Below are 27,841 nucleotides of genomic sequence, written 5' to 3'. Positions count from 1 at the left end.
CCTTTAGTAGATTTCCCCCAAGGTATGAAGATCCAAATTACAGAAAGATACATTATCCGGTGGAAACCCCAGGTTTCGAGCATTCTTAATAACCGGTCTCATACCTATATTAGAATAGAAAACCAGTAGACCAGTAGATTTGGGTTATGAAGCTATTGCTATACAGAATGTTGGATAACAAACTCCACGACCCTTCCTATGTGACTAAGCCTCTATGACTTGTGTACCGTATATATTTAACTGGAACTGCTGGAACATTAGACCAGACCTTTGCTTTATTTACCACACTTGCTTTAAGATTGAAGAGAGACGTTTGCAAGCCCTGAGCTAATGATATAAATCTATCAGAAAATCTTATAGATGTCATGACTGTTTTTTTTAGAATGTTGCTAGCAGCTGGAACATGTTGTTTTGCTCATTTATTACAGTAAACACACAGATTTAACCTGTTGACATACTAGAGTGCTATCTGATGTTTGATATCTATATATCCTTGACAGGTAGCATTACACCAACGGTGGAACTGAACGGGCTTGCCATGCGTAGAGGGGAGCCGGCCATCTACAGGTCTATGGATCCAAAACCACTACCCAACCACCGAGCTAACTATAATTATCGTGGGATGTACCATCAAAGGTTAGCAAATTTCTGGCCTTTTTCTTTATTTACACTACATTTTATGTTTTAAAGGGGTAGTTTACCTTTCAGTTTAGTGTGTTATAGAATGTCCTGTTCGCAGCATCTTTTCACTCTTCATTTTTTTTTATTGTTTTGAACTAATTTGATGCCTTTCACATTCTTAAAGGACCAGTAACATCAAAAATTTAAAAAAAATTTAATTGTATACTACGAAAAAAAAAACACCAACACATATTAAACTTTAAAATCGCAAAGTCTTTATTTAGAAATAACTTACCGAATCTCTTCTTGCGCTCCTCTTCAGACAGGGCGACGATCCATCGTGTGGCACTCAATTTCTTCTCCCTGGCTATCTCCTATAAGGAAGGCAGGGAGGAGAAATCGAGCGCTGCACGATGGATCACCCAATCGCCTTTTCTGAAGAGGAGCGCAAGCGGAGATTCGGTAAGTTATTAATAAATAAAGGTTTTATGATTTTAAAGTTCAATATGTGTTGGTGGTTTTTTTTCGAAGTATACAAACAAATTTTTTTTTAAAGTTTTTTTTGATGTTACTGATCCTTTAAGATTTCAACTGGAGGTTACAGTAAGCCAAAAAGCTACGAGGCTACAGTGCAATTCTAATTGTAACTTTTTATTGCTTATCTATTCAGGCCCACCTCCAATCTCTTATTCAAACCACTCCCTAGCTGCTAGGCTAAATTGGACCCTATAAACCACATAGCTGCTGAAGTTTCAAACTGAAATAATCAAATTTATAAGACCAATTGGAAATTGCCTCAGAATATCACTCTACAACACAATAAATGTTTATTTAAAGGTAAACTGCCCCTTCATTGTAACAATTCAGGTATTCCTGCAGAAGAAAGATTTATTTATGGAACATGCAGCAATGATTCTAGTGTTACCGAAGACTAAAAGCAGCTAAAGGGAGACACAGTTGAAAATCCCTATGTGAAGCCATCATAGGGGAAAATGTATTTTTTTTACTGCCCAAAAAGGTCATTCAGACCAGTCCCTGCATTAGCCTTATACTAAGAGACCATTTCAGTAACCTTTCCCACCCTAAGGTGAAACCTTCTTTCTTCTAATCAGGTAAATCATGCAGTTTGTTGTATGTTCCCCCTATATTTATATACAGTTTGTCATATAAATCATCTCGGCTTTTATTCAATTTAGACATTCCAGCTTAATCTGTCTTCAGTGGACTTTCTCTATTTCAGTAATGTCTCTGTAGACTAAAACTGCAGTGGAGACTAAAACTGCACTGTGCATGGTGGGGACCTTACATCAATTTGAGAATTCTTACATCTCCATTAATCTATAAGAATGTTACTACAGGACAGTACATTGGCGACCCTTGCTGTTGTAACTGGCGTAACTTAAAACCATAATGGGTGTATATGGTTTGCATATCTTTCATTCTCATGTGCTTAAAGGGAGACTGTCATGGGAAAACGTTTTTTTCCGTGAAACACATCAGTTAATAGTGCTGCTCCACCAGAATTCTGCACTGAAATCCATTTCTCAAAAGAGCAAACATGTTTTTTTATTTAATTTTGAAATCTGACATGGGGCTAGACATATTGTCAGTTTCCCAGCTGTCTCCAGTCACGTGACTTGTGCTCTTGCACTTCAGTCACTCTTTACTGCTGCAACGAAAGTTGGAGTGATATCACAACTCCCAGCAGCCTAACAGAACAATGGAAATTTAACCAGATAGCAGCTCCGTACCACAAATATATGTCTGATACTACAGGTATAGGATCTATTATCCGCAATGCTTGGGATCTGTTATCTGCATTGTTTGGAGTTTTCCAGATATATGATCTTTCTGTGATTTGGATATCCATACCTGAAATCTGTTTAAAATCATGAAAACATTTAATAAACCTAATAGGATTATTTGCCACCAATGTGGCTTCATGCAGTTGTCACATACAACATTCCAATGCTCACCCATGTTCTCCCTGTGTACATGGGTTTGATCCAGGTGCTCTGGTTTCCTCCCGCACTTCAAATACAAACATACAGGCAGTCTAATTAGCTCCTGAGAGTGTGCCATGTCAGGGGGGGATTAGATTGTAAGCTCCACTGGCTCAGGGACTGATGTGAATGATGAAAATCCTTTGCAAGGGGCTGCATAAATGTGTCTGTGCTATATAAATAATAAATTCTAACAAAAATGTATTAAGTATTTTCGTAGCTTGAATTGTGGTTGGCTTGCCTAAATAGTGACTTAGCTTTTTGTATACAGAGGAACCTATTCTCTTTTGTTTTCCGTAGTCGTCTTCATGTCAGGCTGCAACCTTGACGTAGCAGAAAAGTAAATGCAGTGTTTTCCATCTCTCCTTTTCTTCAATGGGAAACAAAAGAATTAGGCACACGGGCACTGAGTTTTGGTCAGAACAGTACAAAAAAGCTGCTTTCCATATACAGATGTATCCAGAGTTCCAGATTTATTAAGCATCCTGAGGTCAATTTAAACACATACTTGTGAATGAAAGTTGCCTCAGTTGTCATACAAACTAGTGGTCTAACCAAAATGTATGGTTAAACATACAGCATCTGTAGCTTTGAAAGCTGCCCCTGCTGTCAATCAGTAACGTAACTAGAGGGGGGCGGGACGTGCAGCCGGGCTCCCTGCCCCCCCCGTATGCGATGTTTGTCTGCATTTCAGTGGTGCGCGAGCTGCCGGGGGGCCCTGAGGGGTTTGCGGGCCCTGGCTTGCTCGCACCCCCTGCTCCCCCGGTAGTTCCGCCACTGCTGTAAATGTTTATAAAATTAACTCAAAGCCATCAGTCTACCAAATAAAAATGATTCAAGGGTCAAATAAATGTTGATTTGGCCAGAAAACTCATATCAACACATGTACTGTCAATTCTTCAGCCAAACACAGTGACCAGAACCCTGAACAATCCATTGATCATTTGTACAGTTTGGCTATTGTCTTTGGGCTACGCAGCCACTGATCTATTTATTCAGCACTGGAAGCAACTACTGGATTTATGTGTATTGGTTTTTTATTAAACATTTTTTGTGGCCTTTTTTTGTGGAGTAAGGGTTGAAAAAATTACATCTGTCCCTGATGTTCAACCTTCTATAAGTGGTAAGTTATATATAAGGCATATATTTAGTGCTAAGGAGGGTGTTTGTTAATAGTCACAATCTAGCCGGTATGCATTGAATGTGTCATTTTTGGATTTAGCAAAATAATCCTCCAAAAATTGTCTGAATCCCAAATTTAATCAAAATCCTAATTTGTATATTCAAGTTTGAGGAAATTTTAAAACAAATTGCACCAGTTTTAAAGGTTAAACCCCATTTGTAATAAAAGGCACTAAGTTTGCTCAGGAGCAGTAACCCATAGCAACCAATACGATGTTTGCCACCTGCTGATTGGTTGCTATGGGGTACTGCTCCTGGGCAGACTTAGTGCCTTTATTACATAATTCCCTTGCAGTCTTAAAGGGGAAGGAAACCTAGTCGGCGCAAACCACCCACCCCCCCCTCCTGTTTGTTTCCCACCCTCCCTCCTCCCCCTTGGCCTACCTGTCCCGCTGGGCAAATGCCCCAAACTTGTTACTTACCCTTCTGCGCAGGTCCAGTCCAGGGAGTTCACCGACGACATCTTCCACGCGATCTTCTTCCTGCTGTGAACGGCGTTTTGGCGCATGCGCAGTAGGATTGTTTCGCAGGTTCGGATCTACTGCGCATGCACCAAAAGTCACGCGCATGCGTAGTAGATCGTACCGGCGAAATGATCCTACTGCGCATGCGCCGTTGAAAGCAGGAAGAAGATCTATGCCATTGACTCCTACATAACCTCGACAGGTTTTAGATGGTGTATTTTCGGATTCAAGTTATTTCCAGGGTTGAGGTATAATAAATCTCAAAAAATTTGAGTTTCGAAGTACCCAAAAAATGAATTGCAGATATCTTCTGCATTTGTATAGACACAATTTTCATAAATAAAGTAGGTTTTGGGCACTCCTTAGTTTTTTCCAGTGGTTTAAGGGTACAGGTATGGGATCCGTTATCCAGAAAGCTCAGCATTATGGAAAGGCTGTCTCCAGTTTAATCCAAATAATGCAGATTTTTTAAAACTATATTCTTTTTTTTTTTTTTTAAAGATTTTAATAATAAAACAGTACCTTGTAAATGATCCTTAATGGAAGCAAAACTAGCCTATTGGGCTTATTTAAAGGAGAACAAACCCTTGCTGATAAAAACCCCTACCCTACATAGACCCCCCTCCCTGCTCCCCCCCAGCCTAGGTGGTACCTTTGGTAAATGCCCCTTACTCTTTACTAGCCCCTCGGTGCAGATTCAGGGCATCAGAGTTCATGGGCGCCATTTTATTCTCTTCGATAATCTTCGGGTCTTCTTCTGGTGCTTCAGATATTTCCGCGACTTTCAAGCATGCACAGTTGTTGCGAAACAAAAGATTGCTCCAACTGCGCATGCGTTGTTACGCCAATCTATTCCCGAAGATTATCGAAGAGAAGAAGATGGCGCCTGTGAACCTCGAAGCCCTGAGTCTGCATCGAGTTGTAAGTAAAGAGTTAGGGGAATTTACCAAAGGTACCACCTAGGCTAGGGGGAGGGGTGTCTATGTAGGGTAGGGGTTTTTATTAGCAAGGGTTTGGTTCTCCTTTAATGTTTACATGATTTTCTAGTAGACTTAAGGCATGAAGGTGCAAATTACGAAAAGATCTATTATCCGGAAAACCCCAGGTCCCAAGCATTCTGGATAACAGGTCCCATACCTGTACATATATTGAACCCTTAGGCAAAAGTACACTTGGTAAAGCATGCCTAAATTTGCTCTTAAATGTGTTATTGCTGAAGAATAGGAATTGGCTGCTGCTCAGTACTGCCTGATATATGAGCCACATTCTGTGAAACCCTCTCATTCTAAAGGGTTAAAATATTCCCTAATAAAGTTACCAAAGAATCCTATACAATGTACATTGCTATATATGAAAAAATATGACTTGGATGACGGGTACTTAGCTTCATTGATTTTACCATTTCTGTTTTATTGTTCTTTATTGCCACAGGCTCCATGTTTAGTGAGTTAGAGGTCTGGCCGCCCAAGCAATTTTCTCTCTGTCCCTTGAGAAAATAAGAAATATTTCTGCAGTTTTATGTTGCTAACTGTATTCCCCCATGGCTCTATTGCATTGCCATGTTCCAGCACATAAACAAATCCATAAGTCTATTATGAAATGCCTTTTTATTCTGCAGAATTCCGGATTATATTGGTGCTTTATAAAACCAGCACAACAATCTCCTTTGCAATCACTTGGGAGCGAGAGCTTTGCAAAGCTGATGTTGCAAACTTTCCAAGGGATTTTCAGAATGTAATTGCCCATACCAGATAAAATATATACATCTCTAACAGTCTTCCCAGGGTACTGGATTTAGGAGTCCTCTTGTTGAATACATTTCTTTAAAGGAGAACTAACCCCTAAAAATGGCTAAAAATGCTATATTTCATTTAATGAACTTATTGCACCAGCCTAAAGTTTCAGCTTGTCAATAGCAGCAATGATCCAGGACTTCAAACTTGTCACAGGGGGTCACCATCTTGGAAAGTGTCTGTGACACTCACATGCTCAGTGGGCTCTGAGCAGCTGTTGAGAAGCTAAGCTTAGGGGTCGTCACTAATTATCAAGCAGAAAATGAGATTTGTCTGTAATATAAGCTGATGTTAAGGGCTGATTATTACATTCTGATGCTAATTGTGCTGGTTTCTGTGCTGATGGAGATCAGATGGGCGGATGGAGATGGAATATTTACATAATTTGGATTTGGAACACGGCTGCTGCGGAGGACACTGAGGATCAGGCTTGGGTGAGCGAGGAACAGCGGGTCCGTGCCGGTGTGTAGTCCGGTAGAGATCCGCGCTCAGCGGGACTGAATATAACAATCGGATTCTATGGCTGGCAAACATGACACCATAAAGGGAATAAAGCTAATGCTGAGTTGAACCATTCAGTGCGTCAGGGTGCTTGCCTGATTCACTGCCGATCGGTGGCGCTGAGCGGACCCGCTGTTCCTCGCTCACCCAAGCCTGATCCTCAGTGTCCTCCGCAGCAGCCGTGTAAGCTCATAACAGACCCGCTGACCAGCAAGGTGCACGCTAAGGGCAGGCTTCTTGGCAAGGTAACCCGGCATTCAGCTCTTCTTTCTATTGGGCGTCTGTGCCTGGAAAGCCTGGGGCGGCTACATTTACTAGAAGGACTGAGTACAGGGCATTATGCTCTAGGGAGGTCGCTGGGCCGCCGTTCCCCTTGTGGTGTGTTTTTGTGCATGGAGGAGACGTAAAGCATCTTCACCCTTTTAATTACATAAACATACATGGGGGCAGTACACATGCCCGTGTAGCCTCCTCCTGCCGCTGCCACCCTGTAGTCAGCCCCGGGCACACTCCTTTTCCTTCTTCTTTCTTTAGACTTCCCGGGCCAGACACATGCAGTAGAACAAAATAGGTGGAAAAAAGTTTCAGCTTTTCACTGTATTGTGTATGTGCACCCGCACGATCAAACAAGACGCCAGAAGGCGATCATTCTGTGGTGCTCGCTGGAAGTACCCTGGGCCGGTGTTTTCAGTTTTCTGCTGATAGGAGCACTGTCTGGGGTGTGAGGTAAGTAAATACAATCACTTGGACTTTTGGCACCCCCAAGTAAAGAGCACCTTTCTTTCTCCTTTAACACCTAGGGCCCATCTACAGGTCTCCTCTGCCTCTTTTAAGGTGTATCATCCCAGAGCTCATACAATGACAATGCCCCCTCCAGAGTCCATAGTGTTCCCTGCCCCTCAAGGTGTAGGATCCAGTGCCCATATATTTACTCTATTCTCTGTCCCCAATAGTATAGGAACCCAGAGTGTATATAATGACAGTATCCACTGTTCCTCAAAGCATATGATTCCATACTCCATACATTCTGTGGAGCAGCATATGAGCTTGCACTCGACAATGGCTCTGACATACAGGCCGGCCTTATGTATTTTGTGCAACCTGTCACTTTATGGAGCCCAACATCAGGCAACATCAGGCAACATGCAAAAAACAGTGTAGCTGACTATATTTTTTGCATTGCTTTCCCCCAGAATTTAAGCATCTTTAAGGGTCCTTTACATAGAGGCAAATCGCCATGTGCCTTGAGAATTCTTTCTAACAAGAATCCCTGCGTTATGGTCGACACTCTGGGAGTGGCGCCCACCTCAATTGTGCCTGATGAATCCAAGCACGGTGTGGAAATTGTATCACATATGAAAATCGTATTAGTCAAAAGAGAATTTGCCAAGCTTATATTTGTTATTTATAATGATTTTATAGTCATATTTCATCCAATATTGGTGAATTGTAGATTTCTATGTTCCATTATATGACCATTCTGTGTTGTGTTGTGTTGTGTATACTTTTCAATTGCTGCTCAGACTCAACTGGCACATGCCACTCAAACAACAGCTCTCAGGAGCCAACTGTCATAACTGTCATTTAGCCAGTGTGGAGTGACTGCAGGGAGCTTGTGTGAGTTGGAGAGAGTTTTTGGAGATTACAGCGATAGAAGAAGACATTTGAGCAGAAAGGTGAGTTTGTAGTGCGGAGGAAGAAAAAAGCAGGAGAAGAAGATAAAGAAGAAGAAGAAGAAGAAGAAGAGAGAACATCCTTGGAAAAGAAGAAAAATGGAGAAGAAGAGGAGAATATCTGAGAGTCCAGTGGAGGAACCAGCTAGTAAGGAGGAGAAACACAAAATGCATTGCTTTAATTATATAACCTGTAACTCATGTGTTAAATATGCAAAGACTGTGCCCCCATTTGTCATTTAATATAAAAAACATAGGGAGTGTATGTCCTCTACTTTTTACTGTATGTAATGTTCTTGGAGGGCAAACACCATTGACTTTTCATGTTTAATATAGTTGAGGCACCACTATATGAAGGGTACTGAGTATCTGTATATCATGTTTATTGTATAGAATATATTTAGAGTGCCAGTATCCTCTACCAATGTGTATAATGCCCTATATTGCCAGTGTCTGTTGGCACCATAAATTACTTGGGCAATAACTGTTGGCTTTTAATATAGTTAAGGCACCACTATATGACTATATGTATGGTAGTATGAGTGCCTGTATATAACGTATACTGTATACTACATTTTTTGGCTATCACTATGCTCTCCTTCCAGTGCATTCATGTTGCCAGTGTCCTTTGGTTGCTAGAATATAATGTGCTTGGGGCAGCGATGCCAACTGTCTTTCCCTGTGTTTGATGTAGTAGTTGAGCATGAGACACTACTAAATGAATATATGTAGGGTACTATGAGTACCTGTATATGATGTTTACTGTATACAACATATTTAGAGTTCTACTATGCACTTCCAGTGTGTATAGTGCCCTATGGTGCCAGTGCCTTTTGGCACCATAAATTGCTTGGGAAAAAGCATTGGCTTTTAATGTTTAATATAGTTTTAGAGGCATCACTATATGTAGGTTACTATGTGTGCCTGTATATGATGTTTACTGTATGCAATATAGTTTGGGTACTAGTGTGCGCTCCCTTTCAATGGGTATAATGCTCTTTGGAGCCAGTATCTGTTGGCACCATAAAGTGCTTGGGATACCTGTGCCAACTGCCTTTGACTGTATTTAATGTACCTTTGGGTCTCACTGTAGGTAACATTATTGGGGTGGCAGTAACCGTTGCTTTGTACTGTATATAATGTAATTGCTGTGCCAGTAACCACAGCCTCTCCCTATATATAATGTCCTCTGCTGCCTCTGATTGTATAAAATGCATTTGGGTTGCCTGTGTCTGCTGCCTCTCATGTTATATAGTATATTTTGGGTGCTAATAACCTCTGGCATTTACTGTATAATATGGGAAAGGATCCACTCCCCCATATGCTTGGGCTGGCAGTAGCCACTTAGGCTGAAGCTGTTACTTGCCATTTAGGCACAACCTGTTCGCTACAACTCAGGATCAAATTGTCACTCACCAGTTTTCCAACCATTGGAAATAATATTTTCACACTTTATTTATAAAAACCCTAGGAGCACGGGCAAGAATAGAAACCTGTGCTCCTTCACACTCAATTCCGAGCAATTGTACCCAGAGTGCAGCATGTGGTGCTGGCAGCTGCAACATTTATACAACATATGCTCTTTGCAATCATTTTTTGCATATTGCCGATAAATGAGTCCAGGGCCAGGCCAAGCTGACAGGTACCCTAGGCAACCCGACCAGTCACCCCACTCCCCCCCTCTTGCACAAGCGAGGGGAGAGCAACAGAGGGGAGGGAGGGGAGAGGGACAGAGGGGAGGTGAAAGTGACAGATGAGAGGGAGGCAAGAGTGACAGTGGGCAGTGAACATGCACAAGGGGTAGGCATAAGATACTTTAATGGGTACCTGCCCAGCACCCCCCTATTGTTGCACCCTAGGCAGGTGCATCTTCTGCCCACCCCTAGTTCTGGCCTTGAATGAGTCCCTGACTAAATTAGAAATTAGAGAGTAACAAAGTGATTTTTATTTTTTTAGAAGGAAAAAAGATACAACTGAAGGATTTAAGGATTTGCATAGACCGTCTGAAGCAATATCCGCTGAGAAGAAAAAGACAGAGAAGTCCAGAGAAGAACCCAGCTGGTAAGGAGAACAAAACTTGAAAGATATTGATGTAGGACTTAAGGGGCTGCTCAACCCAAAACAGATCCCCACAGGCTCATTATTTCAAAGCATCTTTCTAATATACATTCATTACAAATTTCAGTGGTTGTATGGTAATTTATTATAAATTTTAACCCCAGCCTTCCTTGTAATATCACTGCAGAAATGACCAATGAACATTCCACTAAAGGGGTTGTTCACCTTTGAGTTAACCTTTAGTATGATGTAGAAAGTGATATTCTGCGACAATTTGCAATAGGTTTTAGTTTTTTATTAGATGTGGTTTTTGAGTTATTTCGCTTTTTATTCAGCATCTCTGCAGTTTGCATTTTCTGCAAACTGGTTGTTAGGGTTCAAAATACCCTAGCAACAATGCATTGATTTGAATGGGTATACTGCTCTTTGGAGCCAGTATCTGTTGGCACCATAAAGTGCTTGGGATACCTGTGCCAACTGCCTTTGACTGTATTTAATGTACCTCTGGGTCTCACTGTAGGTAACATTATTGGGGTGGCAGTAACCGTTGCTTTGTACTGTATATAATGTAATTGTTGTGCCAGTAACCACAGCCTCTCCCTATATATAATCTCCTCTGCTGCCTCTGATTGTATAAAATGCATTTGGGTTGCCTGTGTCTGCTGCCTCTCATGTTATGTAGTATATTTTGGGTGCTAATAACCTCTGGCATTTACTGTATATTATGGGAAAGGATCGACTCCCCCATATGCTTGGGCTGGCAGTAGCCACTTAGGCTGAAGCTGTTACTTGCCATTTAGGCGCAACCTGTCCGCTGCAACTCAGGATCAAATTGTCACTCACCAGTTTTCCAACCAATGAGAAATAACATTTTCACACTTGGAGATTTATAAAAATCCTAGGAGCAGAGGCAGGAACAGAAACGTATTCTCCTTAGCGCTGAAGTGCAGTGTGTGGTGCTGGCAGCTGCAACATGGGGAGGCCCATTTATCAAAGGTTGAAATTTCAAATTCATGTGAGTTTTTAAAAACTCCCCTAAACTCCCATGAACTCGAAATTCGACCAATCAGAATTTATTAAATCGAATTAAAAATCAAATTTCTCTGTCGTCTTAGGGGGACACAGGGACCGATGGGGTTAAGCTCCACCCTCCAGGAGGCAGGACACTTGGTAACAATTAATTAAGGGGCGTGCCGTGCTTGGCTTAACCCCGCACACAGTGCTAAACACTCAGTTTTTTCAAGTGTCCTGCTACCAGGAGGTTGGATTTTCCCTGTGAGGAAAGATTCTTCGGCTAGCTGAGGCTGGCACCCGGGGTGATACCAGGAACAGGGCTGCCTGTATCCTTTTTGGTTAGCCCCCACCATATCATGTTCACCGGGGTCATTACCTAGCCTGAGGGCTATACCGACCACCCAGACAGTGCCTGGCTTCCGTTCGGTTGGCAGAGGGTCTGGCCGTTGTGAAACCTACCATTGGGTAAGTAGGCTGGCACCTGCCTGTAACCTCCCTGCTACGGTGGCACCAGCTGTTAACCCCCCGCCCCCCCCTCCCCCCGCTCAATACCTCACCCCCCTCCTCTCCTCCCCACCTGTGCTTGTGCCCCCCGCTGCCTTCAGTGAGGGAGCCGGAGTGGGAAAACAGCATCCTCTCCCTGCAGTCGAGCAGGGGAGAACAGGCACTGACACGCTGGCTTCCCTGCTTGTACTGCGCGTTCTGCGCATTGTGTGGAGCCGAGCCAGAGGGCAGGGAGAGGCAGTTTCGCACTGATCCGCACTAACATGGAGGAGGGGCGGGGAGTCCGGCGCCTGCAGAGCGTTGTTCTTTTTGGCGCGCGTCGCCATTTTGGATCGCGCTCGCGCTGGAACGCATATGCGTTCCAGCGGCCATCTTGTCCCCGCTCACTCAACGGAGAGGACTGGCAGGCTGCGCGGAACGCACAGGGGAGATACTGACACAGCTCCACAAGGCATCCTCCTTGTTTAGAGTTCAGTGGTGGCACAAGCGGAGTAGTCAGGAACTATCCACGCTCCATAACTACAGTTGCAACAGCTGGAACTTGACTCAGCTCTCGCACACTGCTTTCCACTCAGGTGATATCCAATGGCAGAAGGTAGGCCAGTGGGATTATTCACTAGGGCGGGGGGGAGAGTACCCACAACAGCAGTGGTGACTTACTTTGCCTGTACAAAGTGTCAATCAAAAATTCCTGGGGGTCAGAACGAGCCACTGTGCAGATCTTGTTCAATGGGGCAGGGGGCTCAAAATGCTTCTTCCAACAACCCTGTTCCAACAGAGACACAGACAGAAAATTCTGAGTCAGAAAGCCCTTCTCTACAGCCGGGGCCCAGCCGAGTACAAGATATACCAGCTCCTTCCTGGGCTATTCAACTGTCTCAGTCCTTAGCATCCTTACAAGGATTACCAGCCATTGCTAATACCCTTGGAAAAGCCTTAGCTAAGTTTAGTCACAGACCAGGCGGCAAACGCAAACGTTCCCATGACTCTAAGGCCGATTCCTTAGCACATGTATCTTCCGACGAGTTGTCGGCAGAACAAAATTCCTCTCAATCAGAAGGCGAACTACCGCTTTCAGACGAGTCTTCGGGGGAAGAAGAGGAAGATCATGATGGTGAGAGAGATCGTGATTCCCAACATGATGTGGAGGGCATAATTAAAAAGGTGCTCGAAGTACTTAATATTTCTCAAGCACAAAAACAAGCTGAAACATCTAGGTTGTTCAAGAGACAACACAAGTCCACTACAGTTTTTCCATCGCATGACCAGCTGACGGACATGATACAAGATGAATGGAACAATCCAGAACGAAAATTCCAAGCTACAAGGAAATTTTCTAAGTCCTACCCCTTTCCCAAGGAACTGGTGGATAAGTGGACCAATCCTCCAATGGTGGATGCTCCCGTGTCCAGATTATCGGAAATCTACCACATTGCCGCGTAACTGACGCAGCGGCCTTTAAAGATCCGTCGGATAGACGGTTGGAAGGTTTCCTAAGAGCTATTTACACATCTTCTGGATCGACCCTGAGACCCTGTCTCGCTTCAGCCTGGGTGTCCAGAGCTATTCAAGCATGGGCAGAATCTTTAGTCACAGACATTCAAGAAGGTGTGCCCAGAACTGACCTATTGTCCTCTGCGCAAACAATTGCAGAGGCGTCCGCCTACCTCTGTGATACCACCCTAGATATTTCACAGATTACAGCCCGCACATCGGCTCTATCCATAGCGGCACGGAGGACCTTATGGCTTAAAAACTGGTCAGCTGACCTGAGTTCCAAGAAATCCTTAACCTCACTGCCCTTTAAAGGTCAACGGTTATTTGGTGAAGAACTTGAGAAAATCATTTCACAAGCAACAGGGGGAAAGAGCACCTTCCTTCCTCAGGGCAAAGAGTAGGTCTATGGGGACTACTAGACGCGGAAAGTTTTTTCGTGGCCAAAGCGGACGTTACACACGCAAATACAGTCCACCACGACGTTCACACTTTCGTAACAAGACCAACGATAAAACTCGCACCCCATGGAAGTCCAACAAGACCTTCACGAAGCCCACAGGAGATAAGTCTACCTCAGCCTGACGGGGCACCCCCTCCGGAATCGCTAGAACAAATAGGGGGCAAGTTACTTCGATTCCGGGAGGTATGGATCCATCACTCTTCAGATGCTTGGGTCAACGAGATAGTCACGGAAGGTTATCATCTCGACTTCACCACCCCCACCCCCTCGAAAAATTCCTTATGTCCAGGGTTCCATCAACACCCACAAAAGCACGAGCATTCTTACAATGCATTTCCAAACTGGAACACACTGGAGAATTGTACCAGTACCACAGCCAGAGAAATTCTCAGGGTTCTACTCCAATCTGTTCATAGTGCCAAAGAAGGACGGATCCTTCCGACCAAATTTTTAGATCTCAAACTGCTCAACAAGTTTATCAGATCCATTCGTTTCAAGATGAAACACTCCGATCAGTGATACGAGGCATGGAGCACGAACAGCTCATGATGTCCCTAGACATCAAGACGCATATCTTCATGTACCAATTTGGATCCACCATCAGAAATACCTGCCGATTTGCATTCGCGAATCAACACTTCCAATTTGTGCACTTCCGTTCGGGACTTTCGTCAGCACCACGGGTGTTTACCAAGCTTATGGCAGTAACGGCAGCAACGTTACGACTCCAAGGCATTTCAGTGACTCCATACTTGGACGATCTTCTCCTGAGGCCAGATCAGAGGAAAAGGCAAGAGAGGACCTATGCAAGACGACTCGGCTATTGGCAGAGCTTCGGCTGGACCATCAACTGGTCCAAGTCCAACCTACAGCCCAGTCACCAGATGATATTCTTGGCCTGGAATTCAACACAATGACACAGATGGTTTGTCTCCACGAGACAAGCAGCACAAGATCAGGGATCAAGTACAGTCACTCCTATCCCACCAGAGACCAACCGTCCACATGGCAATGAAAGTACTGGGACTCATGGTGTCAACCATCGAAGCAGTTCCCTTTGCTCAAATCCACCTACGGGCCTTACAAGCGAACATTTTGTCGTCCTGGAAAGGAGGTCCTCTGTCGCGAGTGATCAACCTCTCCCATGCGACAAGGGAGACTCTTCTGTGGTGGTTGAGGATGGACAACCTGGCCATAGGCCAATCCTGGGCGAGCCCAGAGTGGAGTGTAATTTCCACGGATGCGAGCCTCAAGGGCTGGGGGGCCACGTGGAACAACCTATCTGCACAAGGTTCAATGGTCTCCCGAGGAGTCCAAACTTCACATCAACGTACTAGAATTGCGAGCAGTAAGACTAGCCCTATTCCATTGGTCACAACGCCTGCACCAAAAACCAGTTCGCATCCAAAGCGACAACGTCACAACAGTGGCGTACATAAATCGGCAGGGAGGAACACGCAGCAAAGCTGCACTAAAGGAGCACAGGCAATACTGGGTTGGGCGGAATCCAACCAAGTACAATTGTCGGCCATTCACATCCCAGGGGTGGCCAACATAAAAGCAGACTTTCTCAGCCGAAATCACGTACATCCGGGCGAATGGGAACTTCATCCGGAGGCATTCATGGAGCTAGTAAACCTCTGGGGCTCCCCACAGATCGACCTCATGGCGTCCAGAGCCAATCGAAAGGTTCGCAGGTTCTTCGCTCGTTCCCGAGACGCAATGGCGGAGGGAGTGGACGCCATGACTCAGTCTTGGTCGTTCGACCTGGCATACGTCTTTCCTCCTCTGCCGATGTTACCTCGAGTCCTCAAGAAGATCAGGAGATCAACCATCACGGTAATTGTGGTAGCTCCCTATTGGCCTCGAAGAACATGGTTCTCCGATCTGCAAGAGATGTCCATAGAACAGCCAATCCGACTACAACACAGACCAGATCTGCTCAGTCAGGGTCCAGTGACACATCCCAATCCCGGACTGTTGGCTTGACGGGATGGCTATTTGAAGCATCCATCTGGCGAAGAAAAGGGATAGCAGAAGAAGTTATTTCAACTATGCTAAAAGCACGTAACCCACGTCTTCCAAGTCTTATCACAGAGTGTGGCGTTCCTATTACAGTTGGTGTGAAGAGCTCATCCTGTCCCCTCTGGAACTCAGCATACCTAGAGTGTTGTCCTTTTTACAGCGTGGCCTGCAGTTAGGTCTGAAGCTCAGTTCATTAAAAGTACAAGTATCTGCATTGTCTGTCCTTTTTCAACATCGTCTTGCAACAGAGGACTCCATCCGGACTTTTCTGCAAGGAGTGGCTCACGTCACTCCTCCATTTCAACCGCCCGTCGCGGGTTGGGATCTTAATCTCGTGCTCGAGGCTCTACTTGACCCTCCATTCGAACCCATGAGTTCTATTTCCGACACATGGCTCATTTACAAGACTGTGTTTCTAGTGGCAATTTCGTCAACCAGACGGGTGTCTGAACTGAGTGCACTATCCTGTGATCCGTCTTTTCTGGTGTTCCACAAGGACAAGGCAGTTTTGCGGACAGTTCCTTCGTTTCTACCCAAAGTTGTGTCTTCCTTCCACATCAATCAGGAAATCATAGTTCCATCACTATGTCCAGATCCAAATAATGACAAGGAACGACGTCTTCACAATTTAGACGTAGTCAGAGCACTTCGGTGGTACATTGAACGGTCAAAGCCCTTTCGGAGATCTCAAACTCTTTTTGTTATCCTTCCGGACCTCGTAAAGGTTTACCAGCATCGAAGACTACCATCGCCAGATGGATCAAACAAACCATTTGCCAAGCCTACCTGTCAAAGGTAGAACACCACCTCAAGGTGTCAAGGCTCATTCCACGAGGGCAATGGGAGCCTCATCGGCATGGCGCAATGCTGCCTCATTGGATCAGATCTGCAAAGCAGCTACCTGGTCCTCTGTTCATACATTTACTAAATTCTACAGACTCGACAAAACTTCGTCGGCTGAGGCCTCCCTCGGTCGCAAGGTGTTGCAGTCTATCTTCCACTAAATCAGTTAAATTGGCTCGTCCCACCCTACTGTTTTGGGACTGCTTTGTTAAGTCCCCATCGGTCCCTGTGTCCCCCTAAGACGACAGAGAAACAGGATTTTTTGATACTCACCGTTAAATCTGTTTCTCTGTAGTCATAAGGGGGACACAGGGCTTCCCGCCCTAGGACGAGCCGTTGACCTGATGGTCGTGTCCAGGATAATCCCTGGCTTTCATTCTGTCATACGTTATAGTTCAGTTATACTGGTTAAAATTTTTTTGGAACAAACTGAGTGTTTAGCACTGTGTGCGGGGTTAAGCCAAGCACGGCACGCCCCTTAATTAATTGTTACCAAGTGTCCTGCCTCCTGGAGGGTGGAGCTTAACCCCATCGGTCCCTGTGTCCCCCTTATGACTACAGAGAAACAGATTTAACGGTGAGTATCAAAAAATCCTGTTTTTTCAAACTTGGGCGAATGGGATCTAACCAAAAACTCTAATCAAATTTGAATTGAAAATTTTGATTAGAATTTTAAAAACCTTGCTTCGAGTTTTTTCTCTGAAAAAAACTTGAATGTCAGGAAGGCTACAAACAACTCCAAAATAATCCCTGGACCTCTCCCATTGACTTAACTCAAATTGAATTGGAATAACCCCCTAATTGAATTTGACTGTTTTGGCCATTAAAAAAAAATCAGGAGATTTGAATTTTGAATTCGACCCATTGATAAATCTGCCCCTTAAACAACAAATGCTCTTTGCACTAATTTTTTGCCAAGCTAAGCCCTAGGCAACCCGGCTAGTCACCCCATTCCCCCGCTGCACAAGGGATTGGAGAGTGACAGAGGCAAGGGAGGGGAGAGTTACAGAGGAGAGGGGAGAGTGACAAAGGAGAGGGGAGAGTGACAGAGAAGAGGGGAGAGTGACAGAGGGGAAGGGAAAGTGACAGAGGAGAGGGAGGCAAGAGTAATAGTGGTCAGTGAACATGCACTAGGGGTAGACAGAAAACACTTTAACTGGTACCTGCCCAGCACCCCCTCTATTTTTGCACCCTAGGCAGGTGCTTCTTCTGCCCACCCCTAGTTCTGGCCTTGAATTAGTCCCTGGCTAAATTTGAAATTACAATGTGATTTTTATTCTTTTAGCAGGAGAAAAGATAAAGCTGAAGGATTTAAGGATTTGCATAGAACGACTAAAGCAATATCCACTGAGAAGCAAACGACTGAAAGGTCCGGAGGAGAACCCAGCTGGTAAGGGGAACAAAACTTGAAAGATATTCCAAGCATCTTTGCAATATACATTCATTACAAATTTCAGTGGTTGTATGGTTATTTATGTTAATTTGCCCATAATTTCACTACAGAAATGGTTAATATCGGACATGTCAGTAAGATCACTGCATCAATGCATAGATTACCTCTCCCAAACAGAATACCGCAAACTGCTCTTGGTTTCCCAATGCTGCTTGTCTCTCTTTGCCTTCCCTGTCTAGCTGAAACTTCTAAAGATGTCCATGTATTCCACAGTAGAACAGACGGCCATCTTTGATTTATTTCCTTCTTCCACTGATGATCAGGGAGCTGTGAACTAGAGCACTGGCAGTCCAAATTAATGAAATGACTTTATTGGTTGCTATCGGTAACTGTACCAGTAGAATTTAGCACTTATGTTGCACATAAAACAGCCACATCATGTGCATGACATGGCCAAAAGTGATAAATGAGTCCCTGATTAAATTAGTGCTTAAAGAGCCACAAAGTAACATTTTCTTTTTTTTTTTAGCAGAAGAAAAGATTACAACTAAAGAAATAGAATCAAATAAACAAATTGGCAGAGATGAGGATCGAAAGCAATATCCACAGCGAAGGAAAAGACCAAGAAGTCCAGAGCAGAGCCCAGCTGGTAAGGAGAAAAAAATTTGAAAGATATTGATGTTGGACTTGAAGAGGTGTTCAACCCAAAAAAACTGTTCCTCACACGCCCAGTCATTCTAAGCAACTTTTCAATATACATTCATTATTAATTTCAATGGCTGTATGGTAATTTATGGTAAATTTTAACCCCAGCCTTGCTTGTAATATTACTGCAGAAATGGCCAATGAGCACTCCACTAAAGGGGATGTTCATATTTGAGTTAACCTTTAGTATGATGTAGAAAGTGATATTTTGAGACAATTTGCAATTGTTCTTTAACTTTTATTATTGGTGGTTTTTGAGTTATGTAACTTTTTATTCAGCAGCTCTGCAGTTTGCAATTTCTGCAAACTGGTTGCTGGGGTTCAATATAACCTAGCAACCATGCATTGATTAGAATGAGACGGGAATATGAATAGGAGGGCCTGAATTGAAAGACGAGTAATCAGAAGTAGCAGTAACAATAAATGTGTAGCTATACAGTGCATTTTTAAATGGGGTCAGTGACCCCCCATTTGAAAGCTGGAAAGGGTCAGAAGAAGAAGGAAAGTAATTAAAAAACAATAAAAAATAAATACTGAAGACCAATTGAAATGTTGCTTAGAATTGATCATTATATAACATACTAAAAGTTAACTATGGTAAACCACCCCTTTAACTCTAGACATGCCATTAAGATCACTGCATCAATGGATAGATAGCTCACAGTGGGGCTCATTTATCAACACTGGGCAAATTTGCCCATGGGCAGTTACCTATGGCAACCAATCAGTGATTCGCTTTTTAAAGGCAGCTGCTAGTAGAACAATGAATGCAGCAATTTGATTGGTTGCTGTTGGTTACTGCCCATGGGCAAATTTACCCAGTGTTGATAAATGACCCCCAGTGACTGTAATTTACAATCAAATGGTCTATAATAAAGTTTTGTTGCCCTGGGGGCCTACTGTAAAATTATTGGTTTTTCTAACTTGACCCCATGCTGTTCCTGGTGACTGATTTTGGAATATGCCACCATAATAGGGACCCTTGACTTGTATTAATCACGGGATATGAAGACTGCACCTTAAATATAAGGACATTATAATTATTTAACATAACATTTGATGTATCTTTATTGGATAAATTGAGTTACATTGTCTTTTTTACAAATCCCTAGGAGGAAAAGAGAAGGTTAGAGAGGACGCCAAAACATCGGAGTACCTCGATATTGAAAATTACAGCCTTATTAAAGAACTAGGAGAAGGCAACTTCGGCAAGGTGAGTGATGAACTTCTATGGGAAAATCTATTGTAATGATCTGGAATGAAACCAAAAGGAGACCGAAATCACAAGAGAATTAATCATGTAAATTTAACATGTAAACTCTTCTCTGATCAGTGGAAGTACATGCGCTATATTTGCTGTAGAGAATATTTTCCCTTATCTAAAGGACACCCCAATCTTCATTCCTATTGAAGAAGGATGGTCAGTCCCAGGCAGAGCACACACATGACTTTTACCTTTTAAAGGGTAAATAAATTATTATTAAAAAAGCCCAAACAAATTAAAAAAAAAACTTTCTATATCATGCTAATTTATCACATCCTGTCTCCTTTGACTGTTACATTATTGCCAGTACAAAATTGTGGTGCTATTAGGATAAAATGGAAATACTGAATATTTTATGGCTCATCCTTTGTTGAATTACCAATATGAGTGGAGCTACAGTCACTCATTTACATATAGGAAACCCAGTAATATTTATTTCCTTTGCGCTCTTCTTTCCCAGGTGGTGTTGGCATCGTTTAAAATCAAGAACCAACTAACTGCAATCAAGATCATTGAGAAGCAGCGGGAGGAAGATTTTGAATATGTCAGACGAGAGGCATCGGTTCTCCAGATTGCTAGCAGATGCCCATTTCTATGCCGGGCAATGGCAACATTCCAAACTAAGGTACAGGGTAGTGAGCTCTGCTAGGGTCTGTCTACTTTCTGCACATATTATGCTGATAATAAAAGTATTTCATATGGCATATTTGTATTTACACAGAGCCTTGCCACCTTGTTAGTGAATGTGATGCTACTACAGGATAGGTATATATATATATATATAGATATAGCAGCCTATCCTGAGGTCTCTACTATATGTATATAAAACCACAAATATCTGTACCCTTCTCTGTAGTTTCATTCAGCTACTAAAGTATAGCAGGACCCTATCCCAGTATCAGTGGCTCGGTGTATATGGGGCCCAGTGGGGGTCAGCTTCGTCGGTAGTATGTGTGGCAGGGGGCTCCCGTGTGATCCGTATGTGTGGTGGGAGGTCACTGGTGACCCGTGAGTATGTGTGGTGGATTTATGTGCAGAGGAGGCCCGGAACAAAAAAATTCCAGGGAGCCCCCAACTTTGAACCCCCATTATTATAATCTAGAATACTGAGTTGTGGAACCAATACTGCTATTAATATTAGTGTATTGTGTTCTGTCTAACCTGGAGTTATCTTAGTTTGTTGTAATTATTATGCTGTTTTGCATATTTTTGTATTAAATGATTAAAATGATCATCTTCCTATTTTGTCCTATCCATTTCTATGCTTCACCTTCTCCTTTCTGTTTTTATAACCAGTCACTAATCCTGCTAGCCCTGGAGTACGTCAATGGCGGAACACTGGAGAACATCATCGAGGACCGAGGACGTCTGAGTAACAAGCAAGTGCTGTAAGTAGCAAGCTCCTTGAGACAGAAGTACCTAAAATACAATGGATATCTACCAGTCACGTAACACTATAAGTAACATGCTAGCAGGGCCGCAATCAGGGGACGGCACAGGGGGGAAAGTTGTCCTGGGCCCGCAGGGTTTTGTGTCTAAGGGGGGCAGGCCATGCTTCATTTACTTGATTGGCTGAGCCCCCCTGCTTTCAGCGTACTGCCAGCTTCAGAAAATAGGACAGCAGTGCCGTGCATGCAAGATTTTCTCCTATTCAGATTTTCTGTACCCTCATTGGTTCTTTAAGGATAAGTCCTGTTAAAGCTGCATTGGGATTGGATAGGCTGAAGGGGAAGTTCCTACTTCCCCTATCTAATCCCTGTACAGCTTTACCTGGACTTATCCTTAAAGAACCAATGAGGGTACAGCAAATCTGAATAGGAGAAAGTCCCCTTAGACAGAAAACCCTGGCAAGTAATTTTTTTTAAATTGGGGGGCCTGGCTACCGAGTTTTTATTTAACTTAAAGGAGGCCACCAATGGCTTTTTATAACTTGGTGGGGGGGCCCAGGCTATCAGTTTTATTTTTTTACTTGTGTGGGGGGGGGGCCTGATCACTAATGGCTTTTTATAACTTGTGGGTGGGGGTCCAGTCATCAATTTTTCTTTTTACTTGCATGGCGGCCCCTGATCACTAATGACTTTTTATAACGTGTGTGAGGGGGGGGGCTGCCTGGCCACCAATGGCTTTTTATAGCTATGGGGGGGTTCAATGTTTTAGCTCTGATATCTGTGTGGTCTTTTTACTGTGGGGTGAAAGAGATATGGGGTGGGGCTTGAGGGTGGGCGGGGACCGGGGGCCCAGAAAATGTTTCTGTACAGGGCCCCGTGAAGGCGACCCTGCATGCTACTAGAGACTGGAGTACAACACAGAAACACTGCTCAAACATATATTAAATGGTATGAGACGGGACTACAAATTGATTTGTGTTTTCTTTTTTCTAAAAGGTTTTATGCCTCAGAATTAGTGGTGGGTATTCAGTTCCTGCACGAGAACGGGATCGTTCATCGGTAAGAAAAATCTAAATTCTCTCCAAGTCCTTCACTATTTATACATAGTTGCGTTTCTGGACATCATTCTAATATGAACCATGTGTGTCTTACAGTGACCTCAAACCAGAGAACATATTGGTGGATGAACAGGGCCATGTGAAGATCGGTGATTTTGGCCTTGTCTGCACCGGTATGTATGGAGCAAACACACAGTGTGGCTATTATGGAACACCAGGATACACGGCACCACAGGTGAGAATCTCAGTTCCTGTACATTTACACAATATTTCTTATTATTTTAAGTGACACTGATGTGTTACTTTATCACTTGAAAAGTACAAGGATAGTCAGCACAGCCTCCTGGCTTTTTCTTACTCGTGGTACAAGTTTTCCCAGTGGCCGCTATCCACAGGTATAGACTTTCAGGTTACAAGATGAAACAGCACCACTCCTTCATAAAATAAAAATGCCTTTATTGGAACTCTTTAGGGCGTTACAGCAACATTTCAGGTCACACCACAAGCTTGATTAAGGGTTAGGTGTGACCCAAAACATTGCTGAAATGCCCTAAAGGGTTCCAATAAAGGCATTTTTATTTTATGAAGGAGTGGTGCTGTTTCATCTTGTAACCTGTAACTCTATCACTTGGCCCACTAACACTCTGAGCTTATTGGACTGCCAAAGACAACTAATCCTTCAGCCCATCCTGGGTCATTACATTTATATATCTACTTTATTGGCCTTCATTCAAGCATCAGTTTGCCCATTCTGCAATCCTATATGGTAATCAGGGTTCTCAGTATGAGAACTTTTGGTAACTAATCTGTTATTTGTTGCCAAGGTTTTATTAGAGGAGCCATACGACGCTGGAGCTGACTGGTGGTCTTTCGGAGTCATCTTGTACGAAATGGCCACCAATAGGTTACCATTCTCACCGAAGGGAAACTTGAAACAACAGGTAGAAAGCGTCATCAACAGAGAGCCTGAATATCCAGACTCCCTTTCTACCAAACTGCGTGACCTCATAAAACAGGTTAGTAAAATCAGAATGAACATTTAGTAAATGCTACTATTTTTTTAACAATTATTTTTTTTATTGAGTTTTCATTTTTCATTTTTTATAGAAATAAATTAACAGAAAAGAAAGTAAACGCTACTATTAAAGGGGTGGTTCACCTTAAGTTAACCTTTAGTATGATATAGAATGGCTAATTCGAAGTAATTTTTCAAGTGGCCTTAATGATTTATTTTTTTATAGTTTTTGAACTATTTGCCTTTTTCTTCTGACTCTTTGCAGCTTTCAAATGTCTAACCCCATCTAAAAAACAAATGCTCTGTAAGGCTACAAATGTATTGTTATTGCTACTTTGTATTATTCATCTTTCTATTCAAGCCCTCTCCTATTCATATTCCAGTTTCTTGTTCAAATCATTGCATAGTTGCTATGATAATTTGGACCCTAGCAACCAGACGGCTGAAATTTCAAACTAGAGAGTTGCTGAATAAAAATAACTCAAAAACCACAAATGAAAAAATGAAAACCAATTGTGAATTTTCTCAGAATATCAATCTCTACATCTTACTAAAAGTTAACTCAAAGGTGAACAGCCCCTTTAATATAAAGTTATAAAAATGCTTTTTGTTTTTGATATAGCAGAATGTTTTTTTAGGTATTTAGTTTATTTGTTATGGAGGAACGTTGGCATAGGAAGCACCAATCTGTGGCCTGTTGTAGGAATAATAAAATTGTTTCCATTAGTCAGATGACCCTCACTGGTTTAGCTTCTAGGTAGGAGATAAGTTGCTTCTCTATCAAGTGTGGAAGGAAAAAAGTGGATTTACAGCCTGGGGTGAAAAGTCTCTAGAAGAAGGTCACTCTATGATGGGCATTCATGAGTGAGGGGATAGTGTGAGAGCAAAATTCAGTTGTAAGTGATGACATTGGGCAAGAACGAGAGGTTTAGCCTTAAGCTCTATTATAAGGAGAGCTAGTGGTATTAGATCTCTACTGGTTTTTACCAGATTTTATCTGCCAGGCCCTTATGTGCAGAGCTCTTCTGGTACTTGATGATATTCTGGATACCAACCAAGGTCACACGGCATAACCTAGGAACAATTATAGAATGTAAATGTTTTACTGTATGGAAGGTAGAAAAATATATGCAATATATTATTATTAAATAAATGTTCATTATTTGCTTTAGCTCTTGAAGAAGAAGGCCAACCAACGCCTTGGGGTGAATGGCAACATCCGGGATCACCCATTTTTTTCAACTGTCGATTGGTCAAATGTGGAGAAAAGAACATTAAAGCCTCCTATAAAACCAAGTCATGTAAGTGCATAACTGTAATGTGATCACATTCACCCAGAAGGGAGTCAGAACCTCTCCCCACTTACAGCCACTACCAGAGCAGTACTGTATCTATTCTTACATTGGCTCCAGTGTTCTTTTATGTTTTGCACCAGATTTGCTTTACTAATCCTATTTGCAGTAGTTTTACATTGTATGTGTTTAGACAAAACACACAACTTTTTTGGGGGGTTCAGTCTGTTAAATGGCAATTTAAAATATAAAATACCACCATGGCTGAAAGGAATAATTACTGTATGACCATGTACTTTTATTATTGCTCATAGGAATCAGCCACGGGGTTCAACAGGAAATACATCTCATTCCCGAAAGAGGACCCCAGCGAGACCCGTATGCTCAAGGGGTTCGATTACGTGGACCCGAGCTGGCTGGAGTAATGAGTAGCTGTGCCGTCGGCAAGGTAAAGTTTAAAACGGAGATGATATTTCTTGGGACCAATAGGTTGGAGTAGACTATGGTTCTGAAATCTCTATTTCTTAATGAACCTAATGTGTCAGACTAGACCACCAAAGAATATGGTTTTGTACCCACTGACAGAAAATGTATCTTTTTCAGAGTCATCCCATCCAAGTACCGTGCAACATTCCACCAGAACACCACTAGCACCTCCACTGCTTCATCCTGCATATCTGGTAATGTATGACATTCTGAGAACAGCAAAGGTGAGCAAATAATGTTAATTACCATCTTACTGTCCTGCTCTACCTTACAATTACAACACCAGAAAAGGTACTTCTCCCCAAAATGCACCATCTTTCAGGTTAGTAGCACTGTGACCAACATCACCGCAGAAAGCGCTTACAGCTGCATTTAATATCCCCAAGTGCTTTCTATGCCATTACCAACTTATGCAGCTGTTTTTTTTTCATGTTCACAGCTTTGCACTTTTTAAGTTAAAAGTTTAGAAAAAAAAAACAAAAAAAACAAAAAAAAAAATCCCCCCACCTTTCCTATGTTATACTACCCCCATCTTCCCATGTTAACCCTTCCCTTAAGGTTTAATAAAGCACAGCCCGTGACCTCCAGGCTTTATCATTATCTGTGATGTCATCAGAGGGGGGGATAGGGGTGGGCATAGCTAGTGGCCTGTCACAAGCCACCAGCGGTACCCCTCTAATGACATCTCAGAATACATGCTCAACTATCCTTTCATTTCTATCCCTTGCCAAGCACAGCCTGTTCCCCCCAGGCCTTATAGAGCACAGCCTGTTCCCCCAGGCCTTATAGAGCACAGCCTGTTCCCCCAGGCCTTATAGAGCACAGCCTGTTCCCCCAGGCCTTATAGAGCACAGCCTGTTCCCCCAGGCCTTATAGAGCACAGCCTGTTCCCCCAGGCCTTTTAAAGCACAGCCTGTTCCCCAGGTTTTATAAAGCACAGCCTGTTCCCCCCAGGCCTTTTAAAGCACAGCCTGTTCCCCCAGGCCTTATAGAGCACAGCCTGTTCCCCCAGGCCTTATTGAGCACAGCCTGTTCCCCCCAGGCCTTTTAAAGCACAGCCTGTTCCCCCAGGCCTTTTAAAGCACAGCCTGTTCCCCAGGTTTTATAAAGCACAGCCTGTTCCCCCCAGGCCTTTTAAAGCACAGCCTGTTCCCCCAGGCCTTATAGAGCACAGCCTGTTCCCCCAGGCCTTATTGAGCACAGCCTGTTCCCCCCAGGCCTTTTAAAGCACAGCCTGTTCCCCCAGGCCTTTTAAAGCACAGCCTGTTCCCCAGGTTTTATAAAGCACAGCCTGTTCCCCCCAGGCCTTTTAAAGCACAGCCTGTTCCCCCAGGCCTTATAGAGCACAGCCTGTTCCCCCAGGCCTTATAGAGCACAGCCTGTTCCACCCAGGCCTTTTAAAGCACAGCCTGTTCCCCCAGGTTTTATAAAGCACAGCCTGTTCCCCCCAGGCCTTTTAAAGCACAACCTGTTCCCCCAGGTTTTATAAAGCACAGCCTGTTCCCCCCAGGCCTTATAGAGCACAGCCTGTTCCCCCATGCCTTATAGAGCACAGCCTGTTCCCCCATGCCTTATAGAGCACAGCCTGTTCCCCCCAGGCCTTATAGAGCACAGCCTGTTCCCCCATGCCTTATAGAGCACAGCCTGTTCCCTCAGGCCTTATAGAGCACAGCCTGTTCCCTCAGGCCTTATAGAGCACAGCCTGTTCCCCCAGGCCTTATAGAGCACAGCCTGTTCCCCCAGGCCTTATAGAGCACAGCCTGTTCCCCCAGGCCTTATAGAGCACAGCCTGTTCCCCCCCAGGCCTTATAAATCATAGCCTGTTCCCCCCAGGTTTTATAAAGCACTGCCTGTCCCCCCCCCCCAGGCCTTATACAGTGCAGCTGGTTCCTCCAGGCCTTAAAAAGTTAAAAAAAACAAACCTTCCCTTAAGGTTTAATAAAGCATAGCCTGTGCCCTCCAGGCTTTATCATTATCTGTGATGTCATCAGAGGGGGGGATAGGGGTGGGCATAGCTAGTGGCCTGTCACAAGCCACCAGCGGTACCCCTCTAATGTCATCACAGACTACATGCTCAACTATCCTTTCATTTCTATCCCTTGTCAAGCACAGCCTGTTCCCCCCAGGCCTTATAGAGCACAGCCTGTTCCCCCCAGGCCTTATAGAGCACAGCCTGTTCCCCCCAGGCCTTATAGAGTAGCCTGTTCCCCCAGGCCTTATAGAGCACAGCCTGTTCCCCCCAGGCCTTATAGAGCACAGCCTGTTCCCCCCAGGCCTTATAGAGCACAGCCTGTTCCCCCCAGGCCTTATAGAGCACAGCCTGTTCCCCCAGGCCGTATACAGCACAGCCTGTTCCCCCAGGCCTTATAGAGCACAGCCTGTTCCCCCCAGGCCTTATAGAGCACAGCCTGTTCCCCCAGGCCTTATAGAGCACAGCCTGTTCCCCCCAGGCCTTATAGAGCACAGCCTGTTCCCCCAGGCCTTATAAAGCACAGCCTGTTCCCCCAGGTTTTATAAAGCACTGTCTGTTCCCCCAGGCCTTTTAAAGCACAGCCTGTTCCGCAGGCCTTATAGAGCACAGCCTGTTCCCCCAAGCTTTATT

General features: G+C 43.7%; 1 protein-coding gene across 1 annotated transcript; it reads left to right on the top strand.

The window, feature by feature from the left end:
- Nucleotides 1-533: 533 nt before the first annotated feature.
- Nucleotides 534-26,043, top strand: LOC108719296 (protein kinase C delta type-like). Its single transcript, XM_041566496.1, has 13 exons — nt 534-636; nt 10,194-10,298; nt 17,924-18,028; nt 18,561-18,680; nt 19,849-19,949; nt 20,461-20,625; nt 21,297-21,388; nt 22,385-22,447; nt 22,543-22,681; nt 23,271-23,462; nt 24,634-24,762; nt 25,068-25,201; nt 25,357-26,043. The coding sequence occupies exons 6-12, from the start codon at nt 20,605-20,607 to the stop codon at nt 25,176-25,178; spliced, it is 747 nt and encodes a 248-aa protein (XP_041422430.1). The 5' UTR covers nt 534-636; nt 10,194-10,298; nt 17,924-18,028; nt 18,561-18,680; nt 19,849-19,949; nt 20,461-20,604; the 3' UTR covers nt 25,179-25,201; nt 25,357-26,043.
- The last annotated feature ends 1,798 nt before the right edge of the window (nt 26,044-27,841 follow it).

This window comes from Xenopus laevis, chromosome 6L (assembly GCF_017654675.1).
Source record: "Xenopus laevis strain J_2021 chromosome 6L, Xenopus_laevis_v10.1, whole genome shotgun sequence".
Classification (NCBI taxonomy): Eukaryota; Metazoa; Chordata; class Amphibia; order Anura; family Pipidae; genus Xenopus; species Xenopus laevis.
The sequence above is the reverse complement of the archived record's forward strand: the minus strand, read 5'-3'. Positions and strand labels throughout refer to the sequence as shown.

What these genes read in the sequence shown, in the direction of transcription:
- LOC108719296 (XM_041566496.1), top strand. Translation starts at nt 20,605, where the DNA reads ATGGCAACATTCCAAACTAAG. An exon ending in GAGAACGGGATCGTTCATCG is followed by an intron (nt 22,448 to 22,542) that starts GTAAGAAAAATC and finishes TGTGTCTTACAG; the next exon opens with TGACCTCAAACCAGAGAACA. An exon ending in TGCGTGACCTCATAAAACAG is followed by an intron (nt 23,463 to 24,633) that starts GTTAGTAAAATC and finishes TATTTGCTTTAG; the next exon opens with CTCTTGAAGAAGAAGGCCAA.